The 15,787-nt window shown below is 42.5% G+C and overlaps 1 protein-coding gene across 8 annotated transcripts in view; it reads right to left on the bottom strand.

Annotated features, from left to right (window-relative positions):
- Positions 1–1,265: 1,265 nt before the first annotated feature.
- Positions 1,266–15,787, bottom strand: part of Arl15 (ARF like GTPase 15) — a 392,450-nt gene continuing 377,928 nt past the window's right edge. For 7 of the 8 annotated variants that reach the window (XM_076551874.1, XM_076551877.1, XM_042261540.2 and 4 more), the window contains one exon: positions 1,266–4,022. In XM_076551874.1, coding sequence (XP_076407989.1) covers positions 3,870–4,022 — 153 coding nt within the window. In that variant the 3' untranslated portion in view covers positions 1,266–3,869. The remainder of the gene's footprint in view (positions 4,023–15,787) is intronic. The other variant, XM_042261542.2, reaches the window with a different exon arrangement.

The following is a 15,787-nucleotide window of genomic DNA, read 5'->3' on the forward strand; positions in this document are numbered from 1 at the left end:
GTAAGGTTTTTAATTCCAAGAAAGGGGAGGGGAAATGGATCTGCCATCTGAGGCTGAGTCCTTCTGGGACTCTGCATACTTCTGCAATAGTGGGAGGGGGTGGGGGTGGGCAGTACCAAAACCTGGGCTCATCTGTCAATTCAGGCATCTGAGTTGGAAACATTTAGCCCAGAGATGCAAATCATTTACTCACACTGACTCAGTGCTGACCAAAAGTTGTGCACCCTTAGGAGTCAGGAATTCCCCTACAAGATGTGGTAATACACTTTACAGCCTGAACTTCAGATCTTTCCGACTCAGGCTGCAGAACAAGGGAAGGCAGGGGACCGGACCGGCACAACAAACTTTCTGCATAATAAAGACTTCTCCTCCCTTCCAGACACTGAAATTCGGGCCCCCAAGAGCCGATCCTCATTCCCAGCCCCATCACCCCACATACATTTTCATTTTGGTTTGCTACGTTTGTCAGACTAATGAAGATGCCTTCTAACACTGGGGCAAGGTAGCATGAATATTACATTTCCCCTTGAGTCTGAGTCTGCGATCTGGACATGAGCAATCACCCATTTGCTTCAAATTCTTGCATTCTGTCCACACTTGCTTAGGTAGGTCTGAGATGATAAGGTAGGTGTCAAACTCAGAAGAAAGTGTTTCAAACTCTCTGGGCGTAAGTGGTACTTGTCAGGATAATATTGTGCTTGGAAGAAACACGAGCCAGAGTTTGAGTTTCCTCTTTTATCATATAACTCCCCCTAACCATTTTTTTCTTTCTTTCTCATCTTCTATCCATCTGTTTTCAAAATTTACTTTCCCATTCTCATCCTTAAGGATGGACACATAAATGTACAGCACATCTTCCTAAATTCATTAAGACTATCCACCAGTTGATTCCCTACGGGCATCAAAAACCATTGGAAGAAATAGTTCATTGCATTCCACTTGCAGGAAGTAGCTTTCAGGACAGATGATAGAGGACAAGCCTTTGACTGAAGGGTGACACACCACATCTCCACACTCTCCCTCTCGGAAGGAATGGCTCCTAGGAAAGTGTTTAGATGCTCAAATAGAACCAACAGGAAAAGACACTTGGCTTCTTTTTCTTTCAAGGTTCTCACAATGGCTTCAAAAGAAACACGTCTTCATCATTTGTTTTGACTCAGCGGCAGCAGAACTGATTTTGAAGACTTAAACAGGCCACACAAAGTAAACAGAAGTCTGGGGCCCTCAAATGCTAAGGCTGAAAAGAGTCAGTCTGGAAACACCAGTTCTACTAAGCATTTATTTTCATTCCAAGATAGTGGAAATCATATAAATCACGGACGAGGCAGAGTTCTCCTTGCCTAGCAAATGTCCACATGAACCTGTCAACTTTTAAGTATAGATTATATATATATCTCAATAGAAAGACAGGGTAATATGGCAGTTACCCAGCAACCAATACTGTAAACTACGGTAGATACAAAGTCTTATATAAATTAATTGCCAGTATAAAAAAAGGCAACTGCTTCAGCTAAGAAGGTACAAAAAATGGGCCACTTCCATAAATATAACAAGATGCTAACTGAAGAAATACACAACAGACTGTTTTCCTATGTATCTGAATATGCAAACTAAGACACCTGTGGCACTTTACATGGAAGTAAGAACAAGACCGCACAGCCCCTTCCCTTCCCTCTCCCCTCCCCCACGCGTGTTTTCCCAAACGCGGCAAATTCTAGGGTTACAGAGACTGGTTGCCAAGACGAGCGGGAAGACAGCGCGCTCCGACCTGCCAGACAAAGAAAGAGCCTTATCGACAGTTGTAAAGCATTAGGCGTCAGACAGAAACTTGTCAAAAACAGCTGTTGTTGGGTACTGATTGATCATGTTTTCATTCTGACGGCTGCGACGCTGCAGACAGTCTCCGGGCTGCTGCAGAGAAGCCCATTGCCGGCGCGCACGCGCACGAACACACACAGGCAACGGGAAGTCATTTAACAGATGGTAAGGAGCACACAGCCACAGTGTCTTCCAAAAGACAACATTCTACATTTAATGAACTTGCAGGCAGAGCGAAGCCTGGAGGATAAAAAAAAAAATCATTTATTTATTTATCTCTTTTCACGGAAGATGAGCAAGAGAGGACAAAATAAAAACAGGAATTGTGTAACTGGTCAATTGGAATTAAAGGTTTGTGCTGCCCGTGGATTATCACACGGTGTTGAAAATATTCAGGGATACTTTAGACAAAGTGAGTCATCATGGATCCTTCTCTGGTGTATGATATATATACATATATATATATATATATATATATACATACACTTAAAGAAGTGTGGGACTGTTTTATTAAAATCCATTTACAAGATGAAATCTCAAATGCTACATCTGAGCACTGTGAGGGGTTTGAAGACTATCCTCTAGAGAGTCACAGGTTTTCCGTCACCCTGTGATAAATGCGGCACTGAGTCTGTGGTGTCTAGGCTATCAGTCTATACTACCTAAAAATGACAGACACATTTTTATTGCTTGGGTGTACGGAGCAGTTTTCTATCATTTGGCCACTTAGTATATACTTAATAAGTAGTCAGAAGTTTGCAAGATGTGCCAATAAATATTTCACCCATGAACGTCAATATTCATAGATTATTCCTGATTTAGAAAAGGTCAAAGGTGTTAAATCTTACTAAAACTGTACATTGTTCTATGCAATTTTATCATTTAAATTAAGTGGAAAAAAATTAGTTCCAAAGACTGAGTCTAGGCCCCCAATGAATTTGCTGTAGCCCAGCATACTCTAAGGGCACATTGACACCCCTGAAAATAGAGGTTTATAACAGCAATACTGACAGACCTGTAACTACTAAGTGGAGGCCTAAGCAGGACCCCCTCAGCAACATCAGCACTTGATGAGTAGATAATAGGATTCGTCTTTGAGTTTGAGCCAATCCATGCCAGCTTCAATCCTAACCGTGAATTAAACTTTGGCTCTTAGGTTTTATTATTTGAAACGCCATTTTCTTGATTTCATTCAAACATTTCTGACTTTTTAGAAAAAGCAAATGTTTATGTCGCAGCTTGTTTTTTTGCAGACTAATGACTCCATTAAGAAATATTTGCGGACTCGATCAAATGGGAATCAGTGATGCCTGTACTTGCCTACATTTGCTCCGACTCTCTCAACTAGGATGCCCTCCTCCTAAGGGAGGGAACATGGCTGCAGGCAGAATCACACAATCAGTGCACATCTGCTTTCTAGGTCCTGCAGGGCTAGGTTTATGAAAAGATGATTGGGTGAAGCTCTGGGTGGTCATCGTTCACTCATAGCCTACAAAGTCAACACACACACATACACACACACACACACACACACACACACACACACACACACACACACTAATATGAATGACAGACAAGATAAAATAAAATGTAAAAAACTCAACCCCCTAAGAGATCATGGAAATGGAAATGGCATACACATCATGTGGAGTCAGTTATAATCCTCCCATCTCAAGCCCAGGGAGAATTAGTGAAGACATGTGAGTCTTTCTTTCTTCAGAAGGGGTTTCATTCCCACGAGCTGTGAGCTCTATCCACTTTAGCACAAAGTATAGAAGAGAGTCTTAGACCAACAGAAGGAAGAGACATGCCATGAAGATTATTAGTGGTAAACAGAGAATAAATTCTCTTTCAGTAGTGTGTACTTGACGTTAATGCCGATGCTAATTCACCTGATGTACAGAACAGTCACTTTAACAGAGAGATGAAAGTCTGAAATAGCTAGAGGAAAATAGATACTGCAGCCATGACAGTCTTGACACCAACATGAAATCAGAACGGGAAACTAACATGATGGGTTCAAGGCTTTCGGGGATCTTTTGTGTCAGATTTCATATTCTCATCGCCTCAAGGTCTTTTTCTTCTAACAAGTTTATGAGCTGAGAGAAGCTGTCTTTCAGTGCGTCCATGTCATCTACCGAGCAGGGCTGCAGAATCCAGCGTTTTCCACGAGCAAGTGGTTCAAGTTCAAAGTATTTTTTGATCTGAAGAGAGAGGAAAAAAAAAAAAGAAGAGAGATATGTTAATAATTATATCAGGACCTTTTTTTCCCTACCAAACTACTAAGTGATGAACTGGGAGGCATTCAGTGGAATTTATATGAACAGTCATGTCTGGGTGTTCCTAAGACTTTCTGTCCACAGCTGTTGCTTTAACAGGGTTACATGTTGTGACCCGGGAGGGTTTTCTTTGGGTGCGGGTGACCTGCTGGCGAGCCCCCATTCCAACTTTGCACTCAACAGCAGGGGCGCTCTTCCGAAGTCGGAGAAAGAATGACATGTACCCCAGGGCGGCAGTGTTGTGAAACGGTGCCAAAAGAGCCCAAAAAGATTCCACTTACTCTAGCGCCTGTGAGACATGTAAGCTTTGCTGTGTGACCCTGACAAAGTATGGCTCCCATCAACCACACGAGACAATCCAGAAAGAAACCAGTGCAGGTGATCTTATTCTCTCGCTCCCTTAAATTTCTAGTGGACATTTCTGAGGGCTAGGGAAGGATCTTCTAGAAGAAAGAAGAGGAGCCAAAGGTACAAGCGCTTAAGGGTGCCCAGATGAGTCTAGATAAACTACCCGATTTACACATGCGCATAGAGACTCTCGAGTCTTTTTCCATCCTGGTCCTGACCACTGGGAGGAAAAGATCCAACCCTTGACTGAATCAGTTTCACACAGCCGGGGTGTGCAGAAGTGCCCACTTTGCTCTCAAGGGATAGGATCAAGTCAAGAATTCTTCCGGGTCCTCACGCATTCACACACAGCAGGCCAAAGTAAAACTTTGTACTTACCACTAAGGAAGGTTTTCTAAAACCCGCATTCCCCCCCCCCCCCCCCGAATGTTTCATTCCGCTATCACAAAGGCCAGACTGCTACCAGCAGAACCAACCTGTCCAAACCCTCACCAGAGCAAAGAGATAGATCCAAAACCACAAAGGGCTCTGTTGTTGTTATGTATCTTTTACTTCTTTGTTGTTCGTTTTTGCTTTTTTTTTTTTTTAAAGATTTATTTATTTATTATGTATACAGCATGTATGACTGCAGGCCAGAAGAGGGCGGCAGATCTCATTACAGATGGTTGTGAGCCACCATGTGGTTGCTGGGAATTGAACTCAGGACCTCTGGAAGAGCAGTCAGTGCCCTTAACTTCTGAGCCATCTCTCCAGCTCCCGTTTTTGCTTTTTAAAACAGGGTCTCACTAGGTAGCCCTGACTGTTCCAAACTCCTCAAACTTGTGGCCAATCCTCCTGCCGCTGATCCCAAGGTATTGGAATTATAGGTGGACACCACCATGTCTGATTCAGAAATACCAAATGTTGTACTAATTTGGAAATGAAAAAAAAAAAAAAGCTAAAATTTTATAGTTCAAGAATATCTCTCAAAGTCCTCTCGTAAAGGCTGATCACGGTGTCCCTAGCCTTTAACCCCAGCACTTGGGAGGCAGAGGTAGGCTGAACTCTGTGAGTTGACTTCTAGGCCAGTCAGGGGTACATAGTGAGATCCTATCTCAAACAAACAAACAAACAAACAAAAACCCACACAACATACACAAAAAGTCCCCTTATAGTGTTTCAAATTGACAATGAATGCCCTTTTCATTCTTTTAAAGAAGCCTATGAGAACTGAAGGGCCATCTTGATTTGAATTCCGAAGAGTAAGGACGATTTATTTCATCCATAGATCAGAAAATGATGGCTGAGAAAACAGGCCAGAACAATTTTTCATCCAAATTACCCCACAAAAGATCTAAAGAGGCTACTTGCTTCTTAAGAACATAAACTGGAGGGTGGGGGAGATGGCTAAGCAGGTGAAGAGCTGACTGTGACGTGTGAGGACCAAGATTTGGGTCCTCAGAGCCCATGTAAATGCTGGGTGGGTGTGGCAGCCTACAATTCCAGCACCCTCAGAAGACCAACAAAGCGGACCCCTTGAGCAAGCTGACTAGCTAGTCTGGCTGAATCTGTGAGTTCTGGGTTCAACTGCAAGATCCTACCTCAGTAGATAAGCTAGTAAGCTAGAGTGCCTGAGGGAGACCACCAATGTCAGCCTTGGACCCTTCACCAGTATCACACACATGTAAGCATGCACATGCATATGACATATATGCAGATATATGTGAAAATTAAAAAAACAAATTAGCAAAAAAAAAAAACAATAAAAAAAACCCCCAACACCCCTAAACACCAAACCAAGCAAGAACCTTCTCACCCCAATTCCATTCTCATAGTTTCTTTTCTTTATTGGATATTGAAAACAGTTTGCCTCTAAGAGTAATAACCATCAATGCCAGAGGCTAATCCTGGCCACAGAGGGCGAGCTGACAGGGAGAACCCTTGGTTAGCAGGTGGGTAAAGAGCTGCAGAAGAGACGGGGAGAGAATACAGTAAATGCCACAGCTAGGAGAGGATTTCCACAAAGGGTGTAAATCAAGCTGTTTGTCCCCCTTCTCCCATTTTTAGATTCATTCATTTTAGAGCAGTTAAATAATACTAATTGGAGCCAGGCAGTGGTGGCACACACCTTTAATCCCAGCACTTGAGAGGCAGAGGCAGGCAGATCTCTGAGCTCAAGGCTAGCCTGGTCTACAGAGTGAGTTCCAGGACAGTCAAAGCTATAAAGAAAAACCCTAACTTGAGAAAACCAAGTAATAATAATAATAATAATAATAATAATAATAATAATAATAATAATTGGAAAGAGCACTGATCATGAGAAATTCAGTAATAAAAAAAGTAAGTAAGTAAGCAAGCAAATGTATCTCATCAGCAAGATTTCTTCTTAGGAATTCATTTAAAAATTGTACAGAATCAAGCTGGGCGTGGTGGTATACACCTTTAATCCCAGCACTCATAAATCTGAGGCAGGCCTATCTGAGTTGAGGTCAGACTGTTTTCCATAGTGAGTTCCAGGCCAGTCATGCCTACATAGTAAGACCTTGTCTCAAAAAGGAAATCAAAATAAAACAAAACCAAAAACCACACAGAATAAACCTAACAGCAGATTTCTTACTAATTTGAAAATAACATTGGGTTTAATGATCATCAAGTAACTGGTCATATTGTGCATTACTGACAGACATAAAACTTAGTGAGTTCTAGCTTGCTTATCATGCAGGCACACTTGGAAGAGAATAAAGATGTCTAAAGGCGGGTCTCACTGAATCCTGAACAAGGAAATGGACGCTTCGAAGGCAGGGTGGTCATCAGGCAGAGGAACCCGGCCGTGTTAAGCTGACAAATACGGTTTGAGTAACTTGAGATTTTCAGCTCCATAACCGAAGTGGGTACCTAACCCTGCCACAGTCTCCCAGCTGGTATTCGAAGGATTCCACACAATTATAATAATCAATTTTAAAACGAGATTTCAATCCCCAGATGCTGAGTACTGGCAGTTTCTCTGCTGCCAGAACACAGCCTTTCCCTATCAGAGCTCCGTGTTTCTAAACTGGAGTCCTGCCGGGTCACAAGCAGGATGAAGGCTGACTGCTCTCATTCTGAATGCTTCCACAGTTTTTGCTTTCTTATACTAACCTGACGTCAGGTTCTACTTCCCCAGCATTATTACAATAAAAATTACAGTCAACGCTGACTTTCTATCAGCAAATGTTTTTATTTTTATGTTGATAATCATTTTAAAGAGCAGTGGTTAAGTTTAACATATAATAGGAAGGATGTGTTTGAATCTGTGCTCCCTTTCCAACGTGAAAAGGTGCTGCTGATGTATCTTTTTTTCCAAGACTGTTTTCTTACGAAGAGACAAGTTCTAAATATGAACCTAAGTCTTTTGAAACACTTGATTGCTGCGTACATGCCATGGTTACTTGGAAGGTACTGGGAGGAGGAGATGGCATTTGGGGGGAATGACATCAGAATGTAGCTGCCTGGCAACCTGCGGTCATTTAGCTATTTTCGGGATAGTCGCCGAGTGGCCATTGGTCAGTAGCCATGTGTCCACCCTAGAGATAGAAAAACAAAGCCACCGAAAGCAGCCAACTGATTTTAGCTCTGTCATCAGAGTCCTCCTCGCCTGGCATGTGGTGAGTGATCTGCATGACTAAATTCCATCATTCACACGTTGAATCCACCGCACAGTCTTTTTTATAAGGAAGACAGGGCAGCTCCGCTGTTGCTAATGGTCGTAGCAGCTGCTAAACCCTCCAGACGTCACACATCCCTTGTCCAGGGCCGGGCCTGGCCTTTATCTCTCCTTAGGTAGTGAAACCCTATGACAGTCCTTCTCTGGTTGCAGGGTCACAGAGGCAATAGTGATGATGTTCTTACCCTCACTTCCCTTTAAAATACTTCACTTCCAATTTCTGTGAGTAAATTTTTAGGAGGCATACATAATTCCTAACTCTAATCATTGGCCTTTTATTAACACTCGCAAACTTCCTTTTATTTACAGTGATAAACTATCTGCTTCCTGTCTTTGTTAGTAAGCTACGGAAGCAGTGTGTGTGCACACACGCACGCGCGGGCGCAGCGGCAACCTAGTTTTCTTTTATAGACTTCGGTAAGCCAAGGGTGGGATACTAGAGTTGGGTTTACTTTGTGTTTTATGTGATTTAGGTTCTGAGCTTGGATATTTATAAGGAGAGCTCTGACCCACATGAATGTGTGGTAACACATTTAAAGACATGGTCGGGGAGTGATGGCGAGTCACGTGGGATCGTGGCATGCATTATATTATGTCATCTCTCACTCCCCAGAATTAAATGCTACAAGTACCGGTTGGTAACTGCTAAAGTTAAAGATGTTATGCCCCACCTCTGAGGCCTAAAACATCGCCTGGGTGGCCCTGGCCTGTTGAGAACTGCCTACCTAGTCCCTGTGGTGCCTTTCATACCTGCCTGGGGGCCACTGACGGAAGCTGAGCATTTGCTTTTCCTGTTCTTCCCCACATCTAGAAGCATCACATACACACACTTCCTTTGTGAAATGCCAGCAGACTTTAAGTGGCTCTTCTTAAGTCTGTGGATGGCTGTGACAGCGGGTAGTAGTGGGGGTCTGAAGCAATCCACGGCACTTGGGTAATTCAGATCCTCTAGGCTGGTTTATTATAGCTTCGTTCATGCACCCACCATCCCTCACGCATGATTGTAGAGACTGTGCTGGGGCAGTGGAGGGGTGCCGTGACCAGCCACCTGTGCCAGCGTGCTGTCTGCCGTGACTGAGGGGGCAGTGCAGAAGTTTGTGAGACTGCAAGTCAGACTCGCAAGGACGAGCGGCCACAGCCCGGCTAGAGGACTGTTTTCAGCCCCTCTGGACTCACAGGATTGCAGGCGATGGTCCCGTCCTGGGCTCTCCAGTGATCATAAAGGACTGGTTCCTGGTTAGTGATACGTAGTTTCCAAAGGGCTTCCCATTCATCTCTGCTCTGTGACTACACTTCCATCAAAAGCAACAAAAACGGGCGATTCGAATAAAAGGTGATATGGTTGTTTAGACTAGCTCTTACATTATGGGAAATAATTTGATTGAGTATTCTGTTAGGGGGCTGCTAAGGAGACTTAAGAAATAAAGGCATATTCTTCTTTGTCTCCGGAAAAGGGATTAGGGGTTGTTGTGAAGTTCAGGATGACAACTTCAGCTCCTGGAAACCAACAGGTCAGCTGTCAATACAGTCGACAGGGTGAGGACTGGGAACAAGAACTATAGCCTGTGCCTGGTGTGGTGGCCCACACCTTTAATCCCATCACTCGGGAGGCAGACACAGGTGATCTCAGTGAGTTCGAGAGCAGGTTAGTCTACCTACATAGAGTGTTCTGGGCTCAGTTATGGACTCCATAGTGAGGCCCTGTCTCAAAAAACAAACACAAAACCAAAAACCGTAGTTGTGGGACTTTGTATCTAGAAGGGCAAGCTAGCTTGGAAGGGCAGCTGAGTTAGTGATCTTGATCGAACCCCTTACTGTTTTCCTATCATTTTAAATACATGAACTGGTCCCCATAGGTTTCTTTATTGTTCTCATGTCATAACAGGAGTCAGGCTCTGGGTCAAATATGCTAGGCAAGTACTCTAGCACTGAGCTTCACCCGCATCCTTGAGCCATGGTTTCTGAGATAGGCGGGCATGTATGACTTTCAACTCTTTGTTCCAATTTCTGCGCCATCACGAGGACCTGCGCGGGCTACAATTTTGTCAGGCCTTTCCCATGACTGTTAAGGAAGGAACAGGAGTTTGCTCATCTCTGCGCTGGCTCCTTGCTTTCATCTCTCCAGCAGATAAACCTGGTGTAATGACAGGGGAAGCCTTTTTAGTGGTCCTTGTAAATGTCCTCCTGAGTCATATGCTGGGGTCTGCTGGCACCAGGACTACCAAGAGCTTGTGTGTGTCTTCTCTTTGCAACTCTGGGGATGACGATAGCAAACCGTTTAAGTCATGCATGAATCATCAGCACTTTGCAGTATTCTGACATCCCCCAAATCTTCAAGTGCAACTAACCAATCTTTTTTTTTTGGGGGGGCGGGGGCTTCTTAGAGTCAGCTGTTAAACTGTTGCCCACTGAGTAAATTTTACCATGTCTGTGTGCTCGCAAAGGGGGCCCATCGAGCTCTGCAGCCTTGATGATGAAAGCCCCTGGGGCAGGCTTAAGTTGGTAACCTTCACCAAAGTCAGAACTGTGCCCATGCAGTGGCTCCAGAATGGGTCTGGAGACAGTGGTAGATCATCATTAAGAGTCTTCTGAATACATTGTTGGCAGCTTGTTTAAAGAAGGCTGCATAGTTGCCCTCTGTTCACCGTACTGCTTTTCGGATTCTGAAATCCTTAGAAACGTATAAGTATGTCACTGAGGACAGAAATAAATAATACAAACAAAATCACTATGCAATATTCTCAAAGATATTACAGAGGATGGACACTTACTTCTTACTGAGTACCAATAAGGTGCAAAGAATGACTACTAGCGTTTCCCTGAATCCGTGTTACTGTGTGAGTGCATGCAGGAAGGTGGATGCTCGGTTTCAGGAGGACTGTGGGTAACTTGTTTATGGTACAGCTTCTTAAGGAAGCTCACGTTCAGTGCAGCTACCTGACCTTGGAATGATCACAAGCCAGACAAATGGCTTCAGGTTATTACCTGTGACTAAGCCTTGCCTTTATTACAAGTCTCCTTCCCAAGCCAGTAACCTCTGTTGTGTGCAGGATGCTATACATGTGAACAATAATTATACAGAAACCTAGTTTCCCATTGCATAGGGAACTTCGCAGGTCCCAGAATGACCAAACACAATGATCTCATTTGCCTTGGTGGCAGAAGTTAGGAGCTGATAAGCATTCCTAGATTTGTTTAATCTGTTAATGTGGAAGTATGGCATAAGCTACATCTATTTTCTATTTCTGATAGACCTGAGGGACTTATTTTATTCTCCTCTCTAAAAAAACCTGCTTATGAGATCACCATCCAAGAGGCAAAGATAGGAAGGATGCTTCTGGTCTTTAGGGAGAAGACTTAGTATTCCTGTATCTGCAACTGTTCTACACTCTTTCCAGTATACCACCTCTAGGGAGTCCAACCTGCAAGCCTTTGCTGAAACTCCTGCTTCTACCCACAGATGGAAAAGATCAGCCTACAAATGCCCACCCATCACCCCTTTTGAGACAGGGTCTCACTGTGTAGCTCTGGCTGGCCTAGAATTCACTATATAGACCAGGCTGGTCTCAAACTTGCAGAGATCCACTTGCCTCAGCCTGTCTAGTGCATCACCACACTTGCCCCGACCCCAATCATCTTTCAGAACATGGCAGAAGTCCTGTAATTTCAAGAGGAGACCTTAGAGGCTAGAAAAACCATTTAAGATTGGGGGGTACAGTCACAGTAGCCTTTGTGGATCACTATTACCACACCCAGACACCATGAATTACTTATAAATAAAGTTTTATTGGAAGAGGGCATGCTCACTCACTTAAATATTATCTATGGTTGCTTTTATGCTACAACTACAAATTTGGGTAATTGCCACAGAGACAGACAGCATGTCACAGAGCCTGGAATGTTCACTATTCAAGCTCTGGCTTAGAACATTTTGCTTTGTGTTCTTTCCAACAGGCAAGCACAGGAGCGCGTGGTCCAGGCAATAAGCTTCTGGGACAGTTTGACCTCATTCTCCTGCTAGACCACTTCTTCCTCACTTGGACTCACACTTCACTGGGATGGACAATTTGCCTTTCCCAACCTGGCCAAGGCTCCAGTTATGATGTCAGATGCAGGAAATGGAGTCTAGCTGGCAGGGTGGCTGTCTCTACGCATAGTCATATTTTAATTCCTTTTTATGTTCGGCCTGTTGCTCTTAATGTAGAGAGTAGAGTTCCTAAGGGCCAAAAGAGCTAGAGCTAGCCAGGGCACAGGGAAATTTTCTACCAAGTCCCCTAATAATATACCCCAACAGGCATGCAGTCTGCCACCTGTCACCTTGAAAACTTTGGTGTCCTTTAAGGATGGCTCTTAGGACATAGAAAGTAGCTACTGCTACTATGCAGTTCCAAAAGGAATATATAATTTATAAATGTATACTGCCTGAAGACTAGTTTTTTTTTCCCCTGAAGATTTAGTGGTCAACTTAAAAAATTACTATTATCTTTATAAGCTTTTAATTTCGCGGTACCTATAAGGATCTTTAGGTTCATTTTTAAGGGATTTAACTATTGTAACATTTTCTAATTCCATTTATCAATTTAATACATTTAAAATCCTTTCAAAACATCCAGAATGTGTAGCAATCAAAACATCCTTAAGTAGTTGAGAAGTTTTAAAGTTTTTTTTTTTTTCTGTCAAATTATTCAATGACTCTTAAATTCTGGAATATTCTAAATTCCGTAAGTGGACACCTTCTCTGAATATTCTTTTTTTAAATTTTATTTTTATTTCATGTGCATTGGTATTTTGCCTGTATGTGTGTCTGTGTGCAGGTGTCGGGTCCCCTGAAACTGGAATCACAGACGGTTGCGAGCTGCCATGTGGGTGCTGGGAATTGAACCAGGGTCCTCTGAAGAGCAGCCGGTGCTGTTAATCCCTGAGCCACTCACTGCTCCAGCCCCTTCTCTGAGGATTCTAATTCCTTCTTTGCTTGGTTGAATCTACACTTCTTTAGCAAACGTCTTTACATTTGGCTTTATAGGAATTTTGTTTTCTTCTATTGATACATAATTTGATAATTTCATCCATTTAAAGTGTGCAATCCAGTCTCTCTCTCCCATATAGTTACAGAGCCGTGAACCTATCATGACCATCTAGTTCTAGAATATTCCACTTAGAAAAGAAACTCCTTATTAGCAATCATGTCTTAGCTCCTCCTTCAGCCAGTTCCTCTGAGCTTCTAATTTGATTTTTCTACTAAAGCTTTGTATGTTCTGAACATTTCACACGTAGAAAACCACACGTGTGGCCCTTTGTGAGTGGCTTCTTTCGGTGTTTTCAGGGTTCGTCCACACATTGTAATATGTATTAATCCCGGTCTCCTTTTTATGGCTGAATTATACTCAAGTATTTGAATAGCTCTCACTTCATTCATCCTCTCATCGGCTTACGGACACTGGGGTTAGCTCTACTTTTCAACTATTGTGAATGATGTTGATAGGAAACATGCTCAAGTTTTTGTGTAAATACATTTTCACGTCTCTTTTATCTTTTCAACGAGTAGAATTCCTGAGGTTATATGTTCACTCTCTGTGGCCAAATGCTCCTACATCTTTTGCGAGGATATGTATCTTGTGTATTGACTTGTGCATATTGGAACAACCTTGCATTCTTGACATAAAATCAACTTGGTCACACAAATATTCTTTTTTTTTATATGTTGCTGAGTTCATTTGCTAGTATTGGAAATTCTTACTTATTTACATAATGTGTGTGTGTGTGTGTGTGTGTGTGTGTGTGTGTGTGTGTGTGTGTGTGTATTGCCATGGCACCCATGCTGAGGTCAGAGAACAACTTGTGGGAGCTGGCTCTCTCTACCATGTAGGACGTAGGTGTCCAACTCAGTGCCTGGCAAATTCCCTCCCCAGTTGAGCTATCCTGCCAACTCTTAGTTGAGGGATTCCTATATTTACAGTCACAGGAGATACCAGCCTGTAGTTTGTTTTCTATCTAATATTTTTGTCTGCCTCTAAGATTATAGTAATCGTGGCCTCACACAATGAGTTGAAAAGTATACCTTGAGAAGGATTGTTCGTTTAAAAAATACTTCATAGAATTTGGTCCTGGTCTTTTCTTGTGGGTTGATGTTTTGATTACTAATTCAATGCCTTTACTTGTTAAGGTCTATACAGATTTTTTCCATTTTCTGTTAACTTAAGCTGTTCATAATCCTTTGAATGGGCACATCTAATCTGGGGTATCTAACTCACAGGGTATAATATATACATCTAATCTGGGGTATCTAACTCACAGGGTATAATATATACATCTAATCTGGGCTAGCTAATTCACAGGGTATAATATATACATCTAATCTGGGGTATCTAACTCACAGGGTATAATATATACATCTAATCTGGGGTATCTAACTCACAGGGTATAATATATACATCTAATCTGGGCTATCTAACTCACAGGGTATAATATATACATCTAATCTGGGCTACCTAATTCACTGGCGAGCGGTTTTCACATCATGCCCCAGTAATTGCATTTATTCCTATTAGGTCAGTTGGCAATGGCTCCGTTTTCAACCCTCATCTTGTTGATAAGTCTTCCTTTTTTACTTAGTCAGTTGGATAAACTTTGGTCAGTTTTGTGGATATTCTCAATAAATTCATTTTTTTATTTTATTTCTTTTCTCTATTGTTTTCCTAATCTCTGTTTCAGTTCCTTCCAGTCTCATTTTCCTTCCCACTGACGTTGACTTTATATTGCACTTTTTCTTAGATTCCTAAAGTTACCCCACCTTTTACTTTTTTTATATTTTAATTAGTCCTCTGATAATTTTGTCCAATTATTTTGATCATATTTACCTTCCCAGATCTGACCTCCCTCTCCCTTCTCACCCAAGTTTTTGCTCTCTCAATCAAGGCCAGTTTGTGCTATCCAAATATTCTTTGATCTGTGGCCTTCCACTGGAGTGTGGTCCACTTATCAGGGACTACACTCTTGGAGAAAACCGACCCTTCCAACTTTCACTTTAAAAGGTTATTCTCTTGGATCACATGCCCATATGACTGTTTTAATCTCCTTTGTTGACTGATTGGAGCACAGGGAGTTCTATATTCTTTTCATGTTATTTTTTAAGACTGTGTCTCTTATTAGTATGAAAAGAAAATCCAGTTAAGCACATATATCTCACAGCTTGTAATTTCTACATTCACTAGAGCTAACGACACACAATAAGGTACAAAAATCAAAATGTTAATTTGTTTTTCACGCACAGCACAGGAGTCATAAGTTTACAGGCTGAAGACAGGGGCCCGGGCTTTCTTCTTTTGCCCCCACACCTATTTAACTAGTTCCATAATCTGGATTGTTAGCTGCTTACTCCTGGCACCACGTTTTGAGTACCTGAAGAAGTTTGCGGCTCAAAGACCAAGATGCCCAATTTCAAGTTTCAAAAGATAAAAATGATCCGGTGGTTCACAAAATGGAAATAGACCATGGTAGAACAAACCCACATGGGCCCAGAGGTTCACAAGGCCATGGAGGTGAGGTTTGCTTTGTAGGCAGCTGTGGCAGAATGGGAATGCTGAAGAAAGGCTCTGGGAGCTGCGGGCATCTAGCTATCGTAACAGCATGAAGCTAAGATACAAAGTCTGAGCATAGGGCT

The sequence above is a fragment of the Peromyscus maniculatus genome, chromosome 15, assembly GCF_049852395.1.
Source record: "Peromyscus maniculatus bairdii isolate BWxNUB_F1_BW_parent chromosome 15, HU_Pman_BW_mat_3.1, whole genome shotgun sequence".
Taxonomy (NCBI): domain Eukaryota; kingdom Metazoa; phylum Chordata; class Mammalia; order Rodentia; family Cricetidae; genus Peromyscus; species Peromyscus maniculatus.